Source organism: Squalius cephalus (genome assembly GCF_949319135.1).
Source record: "Squalius cephalus genome assembly, chromosome: 12".
In the NCBI taxonomy this organism is placed as follows: domain Eukaryota; kingdom Metazoa; phylum Chordata; class Actinopteri; order Cypriniformes; family Leuciscidae; genus Squalius; species Squalius cephalus.
Window position 1 is genome coordinate 30,543,802 of NC_137133.1, and position 21,653 is coordinate 30,565,454.

At 35.5% G+C, this 21,653-nt stretch overlaps 1 protein-coding gene across 1 annotated transcript in view; it reads left to right on the forward strand.

Moving 5' to 3' along the window:
- tbc1d32 (TBC1 domain family, member 32) overlaps nt 1-21,374 on the forward strand; it is a 46,319-nt gene extending 24,945 nt beyond the window's left edge. The window contains exons 26-34 of the mRNA XM_079889358.1: nt 2,916-3,009; nt 3,468-3,593; nt 4,731-4,814; nt 6,991-7,060; nt 9,613-9,728; nt 11,130-11,284; nt 13,272-13,412; nt 16,806-16,994; nt 19,415-21,374. Of these exons, the coding sequence (XP_079745484.1) occupies nt 2,916-3,009; nt 3,468-3,593; nt 4,731-4,814; nt 6,991-7,060; nt 9,613-9,728; nt 11,130-11,284; nt 13,272-13,412; nt 16,806-16,994; nt 19,415-19,534 (1,095 nt within the window). The 3' untranslated portion in view covers nt 19,535-21,374. The remainder of the gene's footprint in view (nt 1-2,915; nt 3,010-3,467; nt 3,594-4,730; nt 4,815-6,990; nt 7,061-9,612; nt 9,729-11,129; nt 11,285-13,271; nt 13,413-16,805; nt 16,995-19,414) is intronic.
- Nucleotides 21,375-21,653: the final 279 nt, after the last annotated feature.

A 21,653-nucleotide genomic window follows, 5' to 3' on the forward strand; every position in this document is an offset into this window, starting at 1 on the left:
AGCTGCAACTGTCTTATGGTCTTTTTGGGAAGGCCAGTGAGGAGTCCATTACAATAATCCACCCTGCTGGTGATGAAAGCATGCACAAGTTTCTCTAAGTCTTGTCTGGAGACAAAGCATTTCATTCTTGCAATATTTTTCAGATGATAGTATGCTGATTTAGTTATTGCTTTGACATGACTACTGAAACTAAGGTCTGACTCTAGTGTCACACCAAGGTTCCTGGCTTGATGTTTAGTTGTTTGACCCCTGGAGTGAAGGTATGCGTTCACCTTGAGAACTTCATCTTCCAAACGCAATGACTTCAGTTTTGTCTTTGTTTAACTGAAGAAAGTTTTGACACATCCAACTGTTGACTTCATCAATGTATTGGCACAGGGAGTCAATGGGGCTGTAATCGTTAGGCGATAGGGCTAAGTAGAGCTGTGTGTCGTCTGCATAGCTGTGGTAAGCAATTTGGTTCTTTCTCATTATTTGGCTCATTGGGAGCATATACAGGTTGAACAGGAGTGGCGCAAGAATTGAGCCTTGAGGGACTCCGCATGTCATGGATGTCCACTCAGACTTATGGTCTCCTATACTCACATTATAACCTCTCCCATCTAAGTATGACCTGAACCATTTTAGGACTATCCCAGAAAGCCCCACCCAGTTTTCCAGCCTGTCAAGAAGTATGTTATGATCAACAGTGTCAAATGCAGCACTGACGTCGAGTAGTACCAGCACTGATAATTTGCCTGAATCAGTATTTAAGCGAATATCGTTTATTATCTTTATGAGCGCTGTCTCTGTGCTGTGGTGTGGTCAGAAACCAGATTGAAAATTGTCAAAGTATCCATTCGAGCATAAGAATTTGTTCAGCTGATTGAAGACAACTTTTTCAATGATCTTGCCTATGAAAGGAAGATTTGAAATCGGCCTATATTTGCTTAATATGGTCTTATCTAGATTGCTCTTTTTCAAGAGGGGCTTGACAACTGCAGTTTTCAGGGAGTTTGGAAAACTCCCAGAGAGAAGTGAGGCATTTACCACTTCTAGAAGATCTGCTTCTAAACTGTTTAACACAGTTTTGAAAAATGATGTGGGAAGTGTGTCAAGAGCGCAGGTTGATGTTTTAAGGTGCTGTACGGTTTCTTCCAAAATTTTGCCATCAATTTCTTTGAAATCAGACATAGTAACTACTTTCACAGGTGGTCTGATCTGTCTGACCCCAGTGCAACTCAAGGATGTGCTGATCACCTTTCTGATATTATTGATTTTATCAGAGAAGAAAGAAGCAAACTCACTGCACTTGCTGTCTGAGAGCATTTCACTGGGAATCTGGCTTGGGGGGTTTGTCAGTCTCTCTACAGTAGCAAAAAGAGTGCGTGTGTTGTTTAAATTACTGTTTATAATATTTGAGAAGAAAGTCTGTCTAGCTTTGCCTAGTTCCATATTGAAAGCATGGATGCTGTCTTTGTAGATGTTATAATGGACTACAAGTTTTGTCTTCCGCCACATGCGCTCTGCTTTTCTGCATTGTCTTTTCATATTTTGCACTGTTGTTGAGTTTCTCCAAGGTGCTTTTTGTCTGCCACTCTTCTTCCTGACTTTAACAGGAGCAATTTCATCAATTACACTTTTAACTTTTGAGTTAAAAGAATCAAGGAGAAAATCAACAGAGTCTGCAGATATGCTTGGTGTTAAGGATATAGCCTTCATAAATAGTACACTAGTGTTCTCATTTAAGCATCTCTTCTTGACAGACACAGATCTAGCTTCAGTGGCAGGAGAGATCAATATATCAAAGAAAATACAGAAATGATCAGACAGTGCTACATCCTTAATAACAATCGATGAAATGTTTAGACCCTTACTGATAAGTAAATCTAGAGTGTGTCCACGATTGTGTGTGGGTCCATGTACATGCTGAGTCAGATCAAAAGTTTTTAAAACAGTTTTGACTTCTTTTGCCATATTGTTTTCTGCAATATCTATGTGAATGTTAAAATCCCCAGCAATGGCAAAACAGTCAAACTCTGAGGTAATTGTTGATAACAGTTCTGTAAAGTCCTCAGCAAAGGCTGGAGAGTATTTTGGAGGCCTGTAAATAATGATAAGTAAAATGCGTGGAGCACCTTTTAACACAATACCCAGATATTCGAAAGACAGGTAATTCCCAAATGATATTTGCTTACATTGATAGATATCTTTAAAAAGAGCAGCTAGACCCCCACCTCTCTTAACAGCTCTGCAGACACTCATAAAAGTAAAGTTAGGAGGGGATGTTTCATTGAGGATTGTTGCACTGCAGCTGTCTTCTAGCCAGGTTTCATTTAGAAGCATAAAATCCAGGTTGTTTGTGGTTATTAAGTCGTTGACTAGAAGTGATTTATTTTTAAGTGACCGAATGTTAAAAAGTGCTAACTTAACAGTCTTACTTTTCCCCACAGCAATATTAGTTTGACGTGTAATAGGCACCAGAGTAGTTGGGTTTGCTGTACGGCTATTGAAGGCCTTTGACTTTCTATCATGTAATAGAACAGCAATAGAGAAAGATACAGGCACACTGGGTTCCCGCTTGTTATGTAAACATTTGAGAAAGTTACTGTTATCATAGCGGGGACCCAACACATATCACTAAGAGCTGGTATCAGTTGTTTTTGGTTCACCTCGAGCAGATGGAGGAGGAGGATGGAGAAAACAAAACAAAAGAAGATAAGAAGGAAACAAAAGGAGGGTGAAGAAAAGAAAACAAAAGAAGATATCTTGAAGAATGTTGGTAGCCAGACAGTTGTTGGACCCCATTGACTTCCATAGTTTTTTTTCTTTTCTATTATGGAAGTCAATGGGGTCCATCAACTGTTTGGTTACCGACATTCTTCATGACACCACAGTGTACCATAATTATGTAAAGTGTTCCATCTGTCTCTTAGGGATGTGACCCTTACCCATGGCCAATGGTGTTTACCTACCCTCTGCCCAAATTTTACATCCTTGACGTGCCCAAGACTCTCCGCACTAAACAGGGTAAGAACAATCTTTTAAAGCTCTTGGCATTTGATGTGTTATTTCCCTAATTTTTGAAAGGAATCCTCTTATTTAACAGTTACAGTTTGATTCAGTGTTTTACAGGGTTCTACTTTGTACTAGTAACTTCAAGGACACTTCTCTCTTTATGACAGACACATTTCTCTTCTTTACTGTCACGGCGATACATCTTTATTTCAATGTGACAGCTGTTTCCAGCTCAGTAAATAGAGACCAGAGGTTCTTAACGCCTAGTAAACACTCTTCCTTTAGGAAAATGCGTCAATATGTGTGTGAAGGCCTATTCAATGTCTCAGTGATGTTTCTTTAAATGTTTACTTGGCTTGAGTCGGTATATTGTACTTTTGAAGGCCAAGTAGTTAAACAGTTGGCAGTCAGAGTCACAAAGTGCGTGCCGTAACTGTCATAGACTTTGAACACTGCGTATTTCTTCTCAGAGTCAGAGATCAGTGCTTTCTTGGCCTCGTCTAAAGAAAATGAGAGAGATGCTAGTTGGATGGATGACTGCAGGAGACAGTTCTGCAAGGTCATGGCTACAAAGTCAAACACTCTGACTGGATACGGTATGAGCCACATTCAGCTCTGTCTGAAATTCACAGCAAGATGCACAGAATCTCTAATCTTTTTACAGTATTTAAAGTAATGAGAAATCAAATTTGCTGGGCAAACAACATGTCTGCTCAGTCACCTTGAGGTAATAAGGGGTGTGATGATGTAGGATAAATACTAAGAGGGTCCCAAGCATAGACGCTTCTCCTGAACACCAGAAGAACTAACAATATCCCATCCTTTTCAGTGGCAGTCCTACGCTACCACAGTCCAATCCTTTTTCACATCACATTTCAGTGCAGATTGTTTTGTGATCCTATCACAGTGTAATGCAAGCTTTGCAAAGAGGCTGTTATTGAAGGCCGGGACAGCACAAAGTATATTAGGCTCGACAGCAAAGCTGCAGCTCGTGAGTCAGTGTTGTTACTCATTTCACATGCAAAGAGGGCATTTACATAGAGGTCCTAAAGGCACAACAGCAGCCTGCTTAATTTGAAGGGACAGAGAGATAGTGGAAAATCATTTTAAAAAATAAAACTAAATATGACTCTTTGGGCAAATTAAAAGTGAACCAGAGGGAAAAATACTGTGAACTTGGATGTACAAATAAAATAATGGAAAAACAAATAAAAAGATAAAAAATGTATGAAATGACCCTTTTAAACTCAAAACAAAGCTCTTTTGCATTATATGTTCCAAATGTTATTTATTTTGGAAGAGAAAGCTTATAAATGAATGTATTCAGGATCTCTAATTCTGCAAGACCAGTTTCTGTAAATGCAGAAAAGATTGTTTACAATGTGAAGTGTGCAATTGATTTTTAGACTTAAGTTATTGGCATTTATTTACATTCACACCTTAAAGTCTAGTATGTCTTTTTCTTTAATTTTACGGTCTGATCTCCCCTAGAAAGACAATTGATTTTTACATTCAATTTATTAATACATTAATGATAAAGCTGTAAAACCTTCTTAAACCATGCTGTGTTTTTCTGGATTAAGAGAATATTTCAATATATTATATTGTAGCTCAAGATATTCTTTGATTTCTCTAGCATCCACTCTTTATATGACAGAGGCTCTTTTGCATGAGATTTGAGGTTTGATTCAAAAGGAATTGCCTTGCCTCCTTTCTGTTTGCTGCTCTTGTAGTACTTGCTGATCTTTTGGAGAAGGTCGTGCTGCATCTCTCTTCTTCATCTACCGACTGCTTCTTTCCACCTGCTGAATATAAAGGTCAGTCAAAAGCACTTCAATGTTTAATAAAATGATATTATTTTTATATTCTCGCAGCCAGCTAACAGAGATACCCTTGACTTCTGATGGAATAAATTGAATAAGAAAAACACAAGAGTTTATGTGAATATACCTTTGTGTAGTATAGCCCTGCTTCTCATTACTGTACGTTAAAGGGTTAGTTCACCCATAAAAAAAAAAAATAAATCAATTGAATCAATTACTCACCCTCATGTCGTTCCAAACCCGTAAGACTTTCTTTCATCTTCTGAACACAAATGAAGATATTTTTAAATGAAATCTGAGAGATTTCTGTCCCTTCATTGACAGTCCTAAAGAGATCGTAATATTAATCCATATGAATTGAGCAGTTTAGTACAAATTGTCTAAAGATGACTCAATTGCTTTATATGATGAACAGATTGAATTTAGGCTTTTATTCACACATAAACATTGTTCAGCAAACGTTGGTTCTTGCATAAACTCAAATGTGCTGTGTAACACAAGAAGGAACCTCATTGGTCCTCGCACATCAAGCAACATGAGTGTGAGTAAATGATGACAGAATTCTCATTTTTGGGTGAACTAACCCTTTAAACAACAAATATTTTATGATTGGATGTGATAGTGTCACGTTGCACTGCAGTATTTAAAAAACAAATTGCTTTCTGATGGAAACTTTCGGCATCCCACCTAGTTAGCACATGCATGATCACCATGGTAAATTTATTGTAAAAATCCTTCTGGAAGACATTGTTCAGCTTTATATTCATGCAAACAGAATTATTTAGAAAACAGGCGAATAGTTGAGGCTCTGTGGGTTTTATCATTTATTATCAACTGAATAATTTATTAAACATAATGGTTCTCAGAAATAATATTGGACATGCTCTTTTGTTTAAATCCCAGCTGCAAGTAATATCTGCAGGCTTGATTAATGTGACGACTTCAAAGAAAGATTTGACAAAATTCACACCCCTCTAAAACCTATTATTGTTTTAAGAATTATAATAAGCCATGATAATTATAATTGTTGCTTTGTATTTGACTCCATGACATCAATTAAACATCTCACATACATTTTTCTTTTTAATCTCAGAGAGCTGAAGTTTTCATACTTTGAAAGACTTTTTTCTAACTTTGTTAGAGTATAGTAAGGTTCAGGGGTCAGTTAACTGTGGAGATTAATAGTGGTTTGGGTTCTGAGAAGCTCATGAACTTTTAATTTAATGACAAGCATCTCCTCATTTATGTGTGAAGTCCAAAGTCTGAGACTACAAGTGAAAATGCTTCTAGCATTTATATACCTTAATGCAGTTTTACTATACCTTAATTCAGTTGAACTGATTTGTCTAAGGAAGAGAATTAATCTAGGAATAAAACGTGAATGATATTTTGGAAGCAACATTTGCCATCTATATTAACAATTTGAAAACATACTGATGAACAGTAGTATTTAAGTAAAAATGATTTAGCTTCAGAAATAAGACACGAAATGCAGCTTCTGGGCAAACTTTTGAGTGATAAATGAATTGGTGAGTGAGTTCATTCAAATGTGAGTTTATATGCCTGAACCGGTTGCAAATGCCCAAACTTCCCAAATATGATATATGGGTACATGCAGATGCCCGACATTGAAAAGATTGTGGTGTTATGTTACATTAGCATTTGTGTCCTCTGTATCCTCACCTCTCATTTAGCAGAGCAGTTGGAGCGAGTTGTCATGCTTCATCTCACTTAGCTGTTCATGTCATAATCGCTGAGGGAAGTATGATTTGTCATTCACCCTTCTCTCCTATTGGTTTGTTTCCCAGCCAGTCAAGACCAGTCACTTCACAAGGTGCACATCTATCTGCATTATGTCATCATTACAATCCTGACATTGTTGTTATATTAATGAGGATGGAGGAATGGTCCCATAATTATATCAGTGGGCCCATTTCCGTCTCACCAAGGGCATTCACTCAATTAAGGCGATTCTTAAGCATGATGAATGTAGATTACGCTGCTGATGCTGATTTGTGGGTAAGCCGATGCTGAGATGAAAATGTATCATTTAACAGCACATTTTTCAGTGTTCTTTTGCTACTCTCTGCTCCATTTACCAAAATAAAATGGGTATTTGAAGAGGGGGTGTACATGAGAGGTAATTTCTCTATTCTTTTTTTGGTTTCAGTGGTGGACCACAGTGTAAAGACTCGAAGCCTGTCTTCTGTGGAGCAGTTAGGTGTGGGGATATCCCTCAGGTAATATATATGCCATAACTAGGCTAATGGTTTATGAGAAAATAAACCAACTTTGAAATGAATTAATAATCTAATGTACTAAACTTATTTTATCCATAAAAACAATTCCTTAGACATCCTTAAAACAAAATTAATTTACTTAGAAACTTTATTATTATTAATAGTATTAAATTAAAACATAATAATTTAATTATTAATAATTAAGCATTTATAATTAAAGTGCTTTTCATTGCAAGGCAATCTCCTGGTGCTGTTTAGAGCTTTTCTTCTCATCTAAATGTATTCTGCTTTAAAGGGCATGACATGGATTTTTTCCCCATTATTTTAATGTTCCTTGAGGTTCACTTATAATGTTAATAAAATATATATATTTTGCTACTGCAATTACTTTATTATCTCTGTTTATTTAACATTGTCAACTGTTATTTCACTCTTAATAGTCTATTTATAAATGCATTCTATCCACGCATTACAATCATGACCGAAAACAAAATCAACATTCAATCTTTGTCACCCTCAGCCCCTCATCGAGCACCTTGGACAGCGTAATGATCAGGCCATGAGAGCAAAGAAATAAAAATTAGAGAATAGGGATTAGATAAGTGATTTAATACAATTTGAATATGAATAAGGTACATCAAGCGGAAAAGTTTTACACTTAGGCTACTCTGATTTTGACATTTAAAACTTGACTTGACTTCCTGAATTAACGGATTGCTGCAAAAGCTCGGACAAGTTTATCCGTATCCAACAATGTCATAACGTCATGTTCAGTTGACATCTGGGCAAGTGAGGACCGTTATTCTTGTAGCATGGTGGACCGCAGGTATGATTTTATCAGCCGCAGGCGAGAGATGTAACTAAAAAATGTAACTAAAACTGGGAGTAGGCGGCAGCAAAACATTGTTTTAACGAGTGAGTAATTCAATCATTCAGTCAAACGTTTCATGGACGCGGAGTCGCGGACTCATTCAGAACTCATTTGGAGACTCTCTGCTCTGGAGGCAGTCATATGCAAATATATTTGCCTGTGTGATGTCACAGATCGCGCAATATCAATATGCGCCTTTTTTGGAGCTTGATTAAAATAAATGCTTTGTTTATAATAACGTTTTAAGCTATGAAACATGCAGGATATTTTAAAGCTACACTGTGTGATATTTTCCCCCATCTAGCGGTGAAATTGTATATGACTACCCAGTGAATATTAGTTTCTGTTCCTTTCAATTTCGAGGGCGTTTTAACTCCTACGGTGGCCGTATTATTCCAAGATTAACATGGCTTCCAGTTCGACTTCGTCCAATTGCGCCTTTAAAACTATCACCTGTGATCCGTCGCAGCACAGATTTATGTTACAAGGTAAACAATACTTTTTCACCATTGACGTGAGGAAAAGTAACGCAAGTTATACTAGAGGTCGTTCTGGCGTTATGCACAACCATGCTGTGGTTAGACAAGCAACTATAAAACTTCGAATTTACACAAATAGGCTGAATTACCTGTCGAGAAGAAAGTAGGCAACTTCGGCGTCCGTTTTAAAATCTTTGCTCCTCATGAGCTCTTTCCATCTGGGAAAAGTTACTCCAGTATTGACTTTGGTCTTGCTGATTTGCCTGTCGTGTTGACGTTTTAATTCTCTCTTTTGCTTCCTTGGCGACTCTGCTACATGTCCTCGAAAATAGGCGTGATCCTCCATCAGCAATCTTTCAAATCTGCCGGCAGTCGCGAGTAATCTCCCCCTCGCATTCGTCTCTGTGTCACTGAGTGTAAAGCGCGAAAGGCGAAGCTTGAATTTACAGGTATGTCCCTCTTTGGCTAATGTAGTTTCAAGATGGAGGGGCAACATGGCGACCGGCATTCGAACCCCTCACTCGTATGTTCTTTCAATGGCAGATTATAAACTTACGAGAATACTTTATTACTTGAAAGAAGTAAATATACATTAATGAGCACATATATTTTTGAAAGAACTAAGTGTTTTTTGCTAAGAATCAACTAAAAAAATTACACAGTGTAGCTTTAATGGTACACAGACCTCTTATATGCCAAAAGATAAAGGCAAATTTGACCCCTATAAAAATGTTTAGATAGTTAAACTGCAAACCAGGACAAAAATACTGATTAAGAAATTGTTGCAGTGTTTTTATTCAAATTCATTCTTTCTGCGATATGTCAGCACACTAAGTAACTATAATATGAGCCCATTTAGATATTTTGTCTTAAGGCAATCCACATTGACTGTAATCAGCCAATGCATTCTAGTGCTCAGCACTTTGGGATAATTGTAACTCTCTGTTAACCTTGATTTGGTGTTGTGTTTCCCAGGGAGAGGCTGTACATGCATGATAAAACCGAATTTAATTCAGCAGTGATATTTGTTCTTATTAGTCAAGAAATATTGCCTTGAGAAAGTTCTAATTATGTAAATGTACACAAGTTGGTGTTTTGGGAAGAACATTTTTAACAATGTCTTTTCAACTTTGTTTAGCAAGGCCTTAAATGGGGTATTAAATGAGGCTGCCATGTAAAACAGTGTGTGTTTGTGTGTATAGGTATGGCAAGTTCCTGAAGCTATTGAGAGAAGATTCAGAACAGGATCTGTGTCTTTTGCTAAAGCACTGTCAGGAGTTTCTCTCTCAGCAACGAGTCAAGGTCACCACTGAGCTCTGTATCCTTCTCATTACAGATTATTCCTGATATCAATCAAGTGACGCAACTTATTGCAAGAATTCTGATATTTTACATTTGTTTTCACAATATTGTAATTTTCTGTAGAACATACAGTATGTATATATATATATATATATATATATATATATATATATATATATATATATATATATGTATATATATATATATATATATATATATATGTATATATATATATATATATATATATATATATATGTATATATATATATATATATTTGTTAATATATTTATGTTAATGTGGATGAATCACAATTAAAAGTTTAGTATCAGATCAATTTAGTATGTATTTAGTATACATCTAATGCCCATTGATAGGAGACATTTTCTGTTTTCAGTTATTTTGAGTGAATTTAGCCCCAAAATATTGGATACACAAGCCATACTTTAAAAATTATGAATGTCAATGCATTATATAATAAAATATCAAACCAAATGGCCAAATTTGAAAGAAATCTAGCTAAAGTACACTTTTGAAGAGTTTTTGTAGGGTTTAAAATAATGAAACAGTACATAAATGACCGTTCAAAGGCTTTGTGTTTAAGATATTTACAAAATGTGTTATGTCTCTTATGTTCACCAAGATTGCATTTATCTTATCAAAAAAGTAAATATTATTACAATATAAAATAACTGTTTTGTATTGTAATATAATTAAAAATATTACTTATTCCTGTGATGGCAAAGTTGAATTTTTAGCAGCCATTACTCCAGTCTTCAGTGTCACATGATCCTTCAGAAATCATTCTAATATGCTGATTTGCTGCTCAGGAAATGTTTCTTATTATTATCAATGTTGAAAACAGTTGTGCTGCTTAATATTTTTGTAGAAACTGTTATATATGTTTTCAGGATTCTTTGGTGAATAGAAAGTTAAAATAACATAATTTAATGGAAATATACATCTTTACTGTCACCTTTGATCAATTTAATGCATCTTTGGTGAAAAAAAAGTATTAATTTCTTTTAAAAAGTCATTCTGAACCCAGACTTTTGAACGTTAGTATTTATTGTTTAAAAAAAAAAGACAAATTAGCATTTTGACACTTTCTGGTTGTCAAGCATTAATGCAACATGTTCGCCCTCTGCTTGGCTAACTTTGAACTTCACTTACTAAAATCAGTTGGTTATAAGTCATTGCTAAAAAAAGCTGTAGTATCTTTTGTTTGCAGATGTTTCTTGGTTTGTATCTAATGATGTGACTTTCTTGCATTTCTTCAACAAGTGTTACATATGTGTTCAAAAAGTTTTTGGGGCTACTATATCACTTTTTAGCCATCAGGTCCTGCTTTCTAGATATTGGCATTAGCAACAACATGTAGGCTAGAATGTATTGAAGATTCCTTGACCCAGTTGTCAGCCTATTTTCAAGGGGGTTATCCTGGTCACGATTGGTTTGCCTCCACAGTTTTTCTGCTCATGCATGGCGACGTGGGCCGTTCTCTGAGTCTGCTCTTGCGTTTCTCCCGTCTGCTGCCGTCTGCCTTCCTGTGGCCCCCGAGACTGCACAGCTCTGTGAGTTACAGCTCATCACATTTATCGTTTCTCTTTCTTCTCATTCATGTCAACCTTCAGTATGTGTTGCTTGAGTAGCTATTATCATGACTGGAGCAACAAAATAGACACAAAACGCATTAAAGGACTAGTCCCCCCCCCCCAAATTAAAATGTTTCATTCAATACTTTTATTCAGCAAGGATACATTCAGTTGATTAAAAAATGAAAGGAAACACTTTTGCATTGTTACAAAAGTTTTCTATTTTAAATAAATGCTGTTCTTATGAACGATTTATTCATCAAAGAAACCTGAAAAAATATGTCATGGTTTCCACAAAAATATTTAGCAGCACAACTGTGTTCATCATGGATAATAATAAGAAGAAATCTTTCTTAAGCAGCAAATCAGCATATTAGAAGGATTTCTGAAGAATCATGTGACGCTGAAGAGTAATAATGTTGAAAATTCAGCTTTTCCCTCAAAGGAATAAATTATATTTTGAAATATATTAAAATAGAAAACAGTTATTTTAAATTGTATTAATGTTTCACAAATTACAGTTTTTACTGTATTTTTGTCACGGTGGGGTAAATGTAAAAAGGTGCGAGGACTCAAGTGCAGGAGAAATATAGTTTATTATAAAACAAAAACAAATACAAATACAAAACAAAACCCACGGGGGGGGGAAACAACTAGTAAATACAAAACCAAAACAGACCATGAACTTACTGGGAAATGACAGGGAACAGGAAACATTAGACAACGAACCGACACAGAGTGCAAACAAGAGGGGACTTATAAAGGGAACTAATCAAGAGGGAACAGGTGGAAGAACTCAAACAATAATCAGATAACAAGTGGGAGGGATCAGACAATGACATGAGCACATGGCCCAAAATAACAAAACACCCATGTGCAGCACAAGACAGGACAGGCATGTGACAATTTTTGATCAAATAAATAGGAGACTTCTCTCAAAAACATTTTTTTTTAATCTTACAGACCCCAAACTTTTGAACAGTAGGGTAAATGTTGACAGAACAATAAAGTGAACTATTCCTTTAAATGTCTCATGGTGCAATTTTGTAAACTAATAACATCTGCATCCCTCTCATGTTTAGTAATGTTCTGAATTTATATGCATATTCTTGTGTAGCTCCCATATTCATGTGCTGTAAACAAATCTGAGCATTTTGACCTGCATTATCATTCTAATCTCCATTTGCATAGGAAAAGTTAATACTGGGAGGAAATGCTGGATATCATGATATTACTGGGGCATAGTCATTACTGTGGTCCCCATAAAATGTGGATGGAGCAATCTCGCTCTCTTTCCCGGAACAGCGGATAGTAAACAGAGCTCAGTTAATAGAGTTTCATCTGTAGAAATATGTGCGGGATATGATAATGCTCCATACACACGAGTTCGTCTGATTACAATTCCATATTTCTGTGCTGTCAGAGTGGCCGTGCATGTAAATCATTCAGAGACAATGATGAGAATCAGAAAAAGAGAAGATGCAGTCGTCACATTCGTCACAGATGCCTCAAAACAGGAAGACACAGGCAGCTTATAAAATCTGGTCCATGTCATTAGCACCTGTGGCATTTTGTTGTTTTCTGTGGTGGCCAGTACCCTTGGAGGAAGAGTTTGAACAAAAACATGTACTTTACTCACCTTCATGCCATTCCAAAAAAAAAAAAAAAAAATTTTTTCTTTCAGCTGAAGAGCACAAAAGGGGAATTTTACTCCAAAAATGAGACAAATAGCATCATAAAAGGGACACTGTGTGTTATATATAAGTCTTCAGAAATCAATGATAGCTTTGTGTGGAGAAAAGACTATAATCAAGTAATTATTTACTGAAAGTCTTGCCCTTTGCAGAGTTCTCAAATCTCATTTGCACTTCATGATCAGTTACGACACCAATGCAGCTTAGCATCATTTACACCATACCTTGTGCACTGCATCTTCACAGTTTCTTCACATTTTCCCATGTTTTAGGTGCATCTCCCTATAGAAATCGCTCAATCGGGAATACATCCGATCTACTCCTGCACCGCTCATTACGTTGAGATGTTGCTCAAGGCCGAGGTTCCTCTGGTTTATTCTGCCTTCAGGATGTCTGGCTTCACTCCCTCTCAGGTGCTGTATTTTAAGTATTTTATAAGGAATTGTTATTTTACATTTTTAATAAATCTCCTCTGTTGGTAAAACAGACTTGCCAACCTTGATGCACTTTGCATCGCAGGTATGCCTTCTGGTGTTTTCAGTGTTTCAGAGCAACAACCATCTTCCCAAATTTTTTATGTGGTTTGGTTATAAATCTGTTGTCTCCTCTGTGGTTTTACCAAAATTTTACCTCTGTGGTTTCACCAAAATTAAAGTTCTGTGTTGTTTGAAAATGTTTGAAAGAAATAAGAATTAAGAAATCAAGCCATGAATATTAGTATTGTTATTTTAATGTTAATCACTACATTTAAATGTATTATTATTATTATTGCTGTTGTTAAATATGCAATTGTTTTACTGTACAATATAGTTATTACTATAGTAATATATTTCTTTAGTGGTTTTAGTTTTTATAATTTATTACAATATAAAATATTCTATTAATTATAGTACACAAATTGTATTAAACATAAATAATAATAATTATTATTTTGTCTATGAAACATGAATCATTTTGTAAAAACCTTTCCATACAACAAAAGCATATAGTCAGAAAAGCCAAATATGGCACTGAGTTATCTGAATTTACTTATGGGGCATAATAATAATAATAATAAGATGGTGTGGATGTCCTGTATTTAAGCTCATCGCATGTTACTTTGTCACGAGTCTCTGTGGGAGTCACATCACTTATGATGTGAATTGTGATCGCTGAGTGAATTTGTGTGACTTTGCCAGGCTAGAAATATAAAGATGCAAGGACATTCTGTTATGACCTGAATGACTGACAATCTTCATAGATAAACACAGTGATTGTTCAGCGCTACACTTTCTCTGGGGTTTATATGCATGATCTCAAAGCTCTGCCTCAAGTCTTTTGTCAGATGAAGTCAGATATAACCTTTTCTAGAAGTCAAGGACAAGCAAATTATAGAGTAACTGTGTTTTCTGCATTTAGATTTTATCATTTGCACACTCTCAATAGGAATTAATTCCTATGCCCTGACTAAAAAATATGTATTTCTCTGTGCGTCCAGAAAATTTCTACTGTTATTAGAATGGAAGATGTTTTTTGGTAGCTATATTTTCTGAAAATTTTTCAAAGCTGTTTTGGAAAAATAGCATTTTCAAATTATTAAATAAGCATAAATAAGTAATAAGCTTCAAATCTTTCTGAACAACATTTTTTTTTAAGGACACAGGAAAATAAAAAGTACACAACATTTTTGTTTGTACTTCAGTGTGATGTGAAGGGAAAGCAGAATCAAGTTTTCAGTATTCCAGGGCATCAAATCAAACTGTTACACTCTAAACAACAGAGGACAATTGCTGTAATTGTCATCTTCTGGTACGTTGTTGAGTCTGTGAGTTAGAAGCAGGGCGTTAAGATTTTTAGTATAGTGCTAAGTAGGGATGTTAACGATTAATCGTCGATTAAGTAGGTTCATGCGTGTGACGTAAAGCAGACACTAGGAAAAATGAATGTTATGTTTGGGACCATTTTACAGTTTGCGTGTGCATTCGCAGCCTTTTGTTTTGTGCAAATGTAAGTTGTTATATCGTGTTTATTTGGTGTAGGCCTATCTATTCATTCAGCACTTCAGCGCACGCAGCTCAAACAGCAATGCACGACTAATAATAACTATGATTGGGACTGTCACATTACATAACATTTATGAGAACACTATTTTATCATATACACACACGCATTCAGTTCATACAGATTCTGTGACAGGAATTTTATTTATACCACACAGAAGTATTGATTCGCTAAAGGCTGCAGTTAATGATTGATGGTCATCAGTGTGTTGAGTGTTACACAGCTGAGTTATAAAAAGAAAATACCCAAAGTTGTGAAACTAGTAACTAGTTTTGAATTGACAGAAACTGAAGGAAAGAAGACTTTCTGTTTTAAATTGAGTGTCACCTCCATCATAGAGGGCATCCGTGTCTGTGCACTCGGAGAGAGTGTTTCGAATTCTTGACAAAGCAGGAAGAGTGTCTGAAAGAGAGACACAGATGCGGTATAAATTGCCTGCTGGAGTGGTCTGAATGTATGCATACACGCTTGGCAAGACTGGAACACCTTTCTATGATACCGTAGAATAATTGAACAGCTTCTGAGGAGGATTATATGACCTGAACGCAGTTCACCACCACAGAAACAAAACAGAAATACGTCAAGCTTGTCGATGAAAGGGATTTTTGCATATGATTCATATGATATGACTTGATTTATCTCTGTGTAGCCTATGAGTTCAAGGAACATTCTTTCAATGTTATTCATACAATACAAGTAAAATTAAAAATCATGTTCTTTTGAAAAAAAAAAATATATATTTCCAGTGAACATACCAAACAGTTGTGTTAGATTTATACTTAAACAAGATAAAAAACGTAGTGTTGGGTTGGTAAGATTTTGTAATGTTTTTGAAAAGTCTCAAGGCTGCATTTATTTGATAAAAAATACAATGAAAACTATAATATTGTGAAATATTATTAAAAATTGTTAAAATAATGTTAAAATTCAATTTTAACAGGATTAGTATTTTTGTGGAAATTGTGATATTTTAAGCATTCTTTGATAAATAGAAAGAAAATGAACAGCATTTATTTAAAATAGAAATCATTATTCATTATAAGGGTCTTTATTGTATTAAGTATTGAACTCTTGAACATTAACGTATTCTCAAAACAAGTTTTAATATCTTGCTGTTTTGATTCTCAAATAAATGTTGACGTTTCTTTACTGGAAAATGACAAAAATACTAATTAAAGAAAATGACTATGTTGTGTGTGATGATTTGTTTCATAGTTAATTATGATTCTAATGGGTAATGTACAGTTGACTGCGTCATGTTAAAATTCGATACTCAGAAGTATTTGTTTTAGTGGAGCGGCTAAGTGCTTATGTTCGGCAGAATCGTTCAGTTTATGATACAAGCGTGAAAATTGGCATGAGCAGTCTCCATAGGTCACTTGACAAGAAAATTGTCCGAGCCACTTGAAATTTCAAGATGGCGGCCATTTTTCAAGATGGCCGACACCTTAGTGGAGCAGTTAAGTGATATAGTGGTTTATTTGGTGATAACTGCTCCACTAAGGTGTCGGCCATCTTGAAAAATGAAAAATCTTGAAATTTCAAGTGGCTCGGACAATTTTCTTGTCAAGTGACCCATGGAAACTGCTCATGCCAATTTTCACGCTTGTATCATAAACTGAACGATTATATCACTTAGCCGCTCCACTATTTGTCCAGCATTTCATATTGATTGATTTAAAAAATGTATGGTGCAAACGTTGCATTTTCTCTCTCTCTCTCTCTCCTTCCCTCTCTCTCTGTTCCTCCCTTCACCTGCCGTGTAGATCTGTATTCAGTGGCTTGGCCAGTGTTTCTGGAACTATCTAGATTGGCCTGAGATCTGTCACTATGTGGTCACCTGCGTCATCATGGGACCAGATTACCAGGTGTACATGTGTGTTTCTGCCCTCCGTCACCTGCAGCAAGAGATCCTGCAGCACACACAGACGCAGGACCTGCAGGTCTTTCTGAAGGTGCAGTATAACTTTTGTAAATGAAAACGATGCTATCATTTACTCACCTTCGTGCCATTCCAATGTATGAGTTTTTTTCTTCTGTGGAAGCTGTTTAGCTGAATGTTCACGTTCTTTTCCGTACAATGAATGTGAATGGATCTGGGGCTGTCTAGCTCCAAAAAGGACCAAACAGCACCATATAAACATTATTGAAGTGTTCCTCAGAGGAAAGAAGTTCTGGAATAATGACAGAATTTACATTTTTGGCTGAACTAGTCCTTTAAAGTAAGAGGCGGTGTTGTTTTAAGGGACCATGGAGTGTGCAAGCGTGACTGCAGTAAATCAGATTAAGCAGACTCTTGTCCTTGGTTCACCCTTAAAAGTTCAAAACTTTTGAGTGTTTGTGTGTGCGTCAGTGTTCACGGTGTACCCTGTACAATAGAGAAACCATTTCAGACTATTCCTGAATGGTTTATGAGGATTTGTACATATCCAAGATTGCAAAACTTATCTGCATTTCATCTAAATTAAAGATCAGGAATGGAAATTACTCGTAACAATCCCTCCTGATGTCACTCTGAAGCCAGAGTAAATGTACAATGAATCCATTTTGGATGATTCAACAAAGGGGAAATCAAACTCAACTAAAGTCATTCTTTGTTTGCAGGATTTCAAAAGCAATTGTCTGTCACTATCCAATCGTTCCAACACTTTGAAAACCATGACACAGTATAGCTAGTGAGTTCAAAGCATCCTACAAAACCATTTTAGGCTTTTTTTTCCCTTCATTTTTATCAGCAACAATAGATGGTGGAATAGTTTTAATGTCTTAGATAATGGGTACTTGTAATTAAAATGTCATTTGTATTGTTTCATTTTGAACACACCAGCGTGCATCCACTTTCTGGTTTTGAATGGCTTTGTAGGCAGGAGACTTTCTTCAGCTTTAGGGAAACATCTGGACTTTTCACAATAGTCCCTAATGGCTCTGTGATTTTATGTTATAGATTTGTTGCTACTCCACAGCTATCATCAGTGGTGTGAAGAAATTCAAGTAACCTTCCACACAATAAAACCCAATTAGGAAAAATGTAAATTCTGTTGTTATTTACTCACCCTCATGTTGTTTCAAACCTATATCACTTCTTTCTTCTATACATTACAAAATAAGGTATTTTGAAGAATCTCCAAGCTGCTTTTTGACATATAACAAAATATTTTAATATTCCAAATTCATCACACCATGTTTGAATTCATTGATACTAAACACTACTGGTTCTGACTTGTGACCGATTGTGACATGCCAAGGTTAAATATGGAAACAGAATAATGTGAATGTTTATGGTGCTTTTTTTCCTCAAATTCACAAAATGTGAACATCCTTCAAAACATCTTTTTTGGTTCCTTGAAAGAAAGTAATTGGAACAGCTTACTGCTTGATGGTGAATACGTTTCATTTTGGGGTGAACTATTCCTTCAAGTTCGCGAAGACTGTAGTTAAATGAGGTCTCATCTTACAATACGTAATTTAATAGTACGTTAAAAAAAATTTGTGGAAACCTACTTTTTTTCCATCAGAGCAGCGTATGCAATTTCACGATCTTTATCTATACTTCTCAGTTTACTTTTTCACATATTGTCAGTTATTATTAGACTCTATTCGGTTTTATTGAAATATGCTCCATATTTATATTTATGACATATCTAGCTTTTATCAGCAGTGGATAAAATTGGTTATAGTTTGTTTTATAATGGACTATTTCAGTCATTTTTTATTTTTTACTTTTTGTAAGCATTGTGAGTTTATCTATTTTGTTTGTCATTGCCAAACCGTCTGTTGTCATTGCGAAGCCGTCTGCAGTTATATCACAAAACTGCTTGCACTGCAGGCATGTTTTATTTAATGCAGCAAACTCATAAAGGTTTATTATCCCTTCTCTCATTTTCATCTCTTCACCATGAACTGAAGTGTCCTTTTGTAACTTCAGGCATAGCTTTTGGTCTTTCATCCGCTGACTCATCGTAAACAAAATGTAATTAATTTGGCTTTGTCTAAACGATATTATTTATCCCAAGCTAAATGTCAGAGTGTATTAGGCGGTGCATTGTTTATTTAGTACACTGACGTGTAGCCATTCCTCACATAGTGCCAGTATATGACCTCTTGTTTCATTAATAAAGACCTTTTGTTACTGTTGGCAGTGAGATTTGTCACAATATTTATTATGTGTAAAAGTTTGCATGCTTTCATGCAGCAGAATACAATTGTCAGAGTAATTTTAACCACTCTGTGTCGCACATAATCAGGATCTGCTCAGACTGGAATAAGAATATCAAAATCTTGAACGTAATCATTTCTAAAGCTGTTTTAAGCCTGATCTACCTCTTTTCCGCAAACCGGCTCTCTCTTCAAATCTGGGCTTCTTTTATGCTTGCAGGAGGAACCAATCCACAGCTTCAGGATGAGTAATTACCTGGAGTACATGGAGGGGCTGGAGCGCAACTACAGATCCATGGTGCTCTCGGACATGAGGAGCATCTTACCAAGGAGCAGCTAGAAGGAAATCTGAGGATCAGCAGGGACTGAAAGTGCTTGTGGTACAGAATGAGACTGAAAATGTTTCATGGGATTTAGGCTGTTTTTGTAACGCAACATGCTCGGCGTGCAACGAGGCCGGCGTTTTGACGGACACCATGTGAATATTTCCCTTTTGCTTTCATTCTCTTTGATTTTTGGATTCTTATACTCAAGTATTCTCACTCAGGGGATCATAAATATAAGAAAACAAACTATTCAAAGGCTAGTAAATAAGTAACTGTAGTAAATAAGTAACTGTAACTGCATTGACTGGTAATTCTTTTTGTAAAATGATGCTAAACTATATATTTCACTATTGTGTAAGTGAGCGTGCGCGCGCGTGTGTGTGTGTGTGTATGTGTATGTGTATATATATATACTACAGTACCAGTCAAAAGTTTGGATACATTACTATTTTTAATGTTTTTGAAAGAAGTCTCATCAAGCCTGCATTTATTTAATCAAAAATACAGAAAAAAAACCCAGTAATATTGTTAAATATTATTAAAATTTTAATTAATGGTTTTCTATTTGAATATCATTTAAAATATAATTTATTTCTGTGATGCAAAGATGAATTTTCATCAGTCATTACTCCAGTCTTCAGTGTCACATGATCCTTCAGAAATCATTCTAATATGCTGATTTGATACTCAGTTATTATCAATGTTGGAAACAGTTGTGCTGCTTAATATTTTTTTGGAACCTGTGATACATTTTTCAGGATTCATTGATGAATAAAATGTTAAAAAGAACAGCATTTATTCCAAATATAAATCTTTACTATCACTTTTTATCAATTTAACAGATCCTTGCTGAATAAAAGTATTATTTTCTTTCAAAAAAAATAAATAAATAAAATACTGACACAAAATTTTGAACTGTGGTGTATATTGTTAGAAAATGTAATTATTTAGAATAAAATTCTTATATGTATGATAATAAATCAGCATATTAGAATGATTTCTGAAGGATCATGTGACACTGAAGACTGGAGTAATGGCTGATGAAAATTCAGCATTTCATCACAGAAATTATTTATATTTGAAATTATATTCAAATAGAAAACCATTATTTTAAATTGAATCCACTTGATTTGGGAATGTTGTGGGGACACAAAAGATTTCCCAAAGCAGATTTGACAACAGGTTCATGTTGGAATCCGCGTTGACCAACAGAAAGCTGCTTGGTTTGAAAGCGAATTCTGTACAAGTTGTCCTTTATATGTTGCTATTGACAAGAGACGATGAACCGTTTTTGCTTGCGACATTTCATTTAAATTTCGTACCTTCATGGTTGCTGACCCCAGATACTAGTCACTCAGCCTGTTACATGACATCAGTAAATATGAAAAAATCAAAAGTTATTTTTAATGGAAAATCACACATGAAGTGAAGTATATGTGATCTTCTAACATGTCAACAGTTGAGTACAGGATGAATCGCAGGCCATTCGTGTTGTGTAGTGTGTGTTTTTTTTCTAAAGGCATACATTAACATCTGTAGTCTGTTATTCCCATCCTAAGGAAGCTGTATAGAGAGGCAGTATCACGTTGACAGGCCATCATTAGCACATAGATGCAATCTCTCACCCTCGCCATCTGTAACTCACACTGTGAATAATGAATTAGATCATTAGAGAGAGGTGTCTTTCTCCTTCACAACAACTGCTAAATATTGCATACGGTTTACTCAGTAGGAGGTAGAAGCAGTTATAATTTTAAGCTGTAAAAAGTTCCCTCAGAGTGCAATCTTTTACACCTATATAACTTTTATGTATATGCTCAGATACAACCACTGCATTAAAATCACTTGTGCGTCATCAGTTGATTTTATCTTTGTGTAATCATAACAAGCTGTACACATTAATCAGGTTAATGATTTAACGGCTGATTGTTTGCCAACAGTCATCTGGAAATCTGGAGTGTCTTGCTTTGGCTTGTTATAAATTGACAATACAAGCCTTTGTGACGTGGATGTTGATGATGTATCTACAGACCAAAATGGTAGGATAATTAGAAAAGACTAATTATGGGTAATTAAACTGATTAACTGATAATTAGGGCCTATCTGTCTCTGTATTAGGCTTGAGGAGTTGCA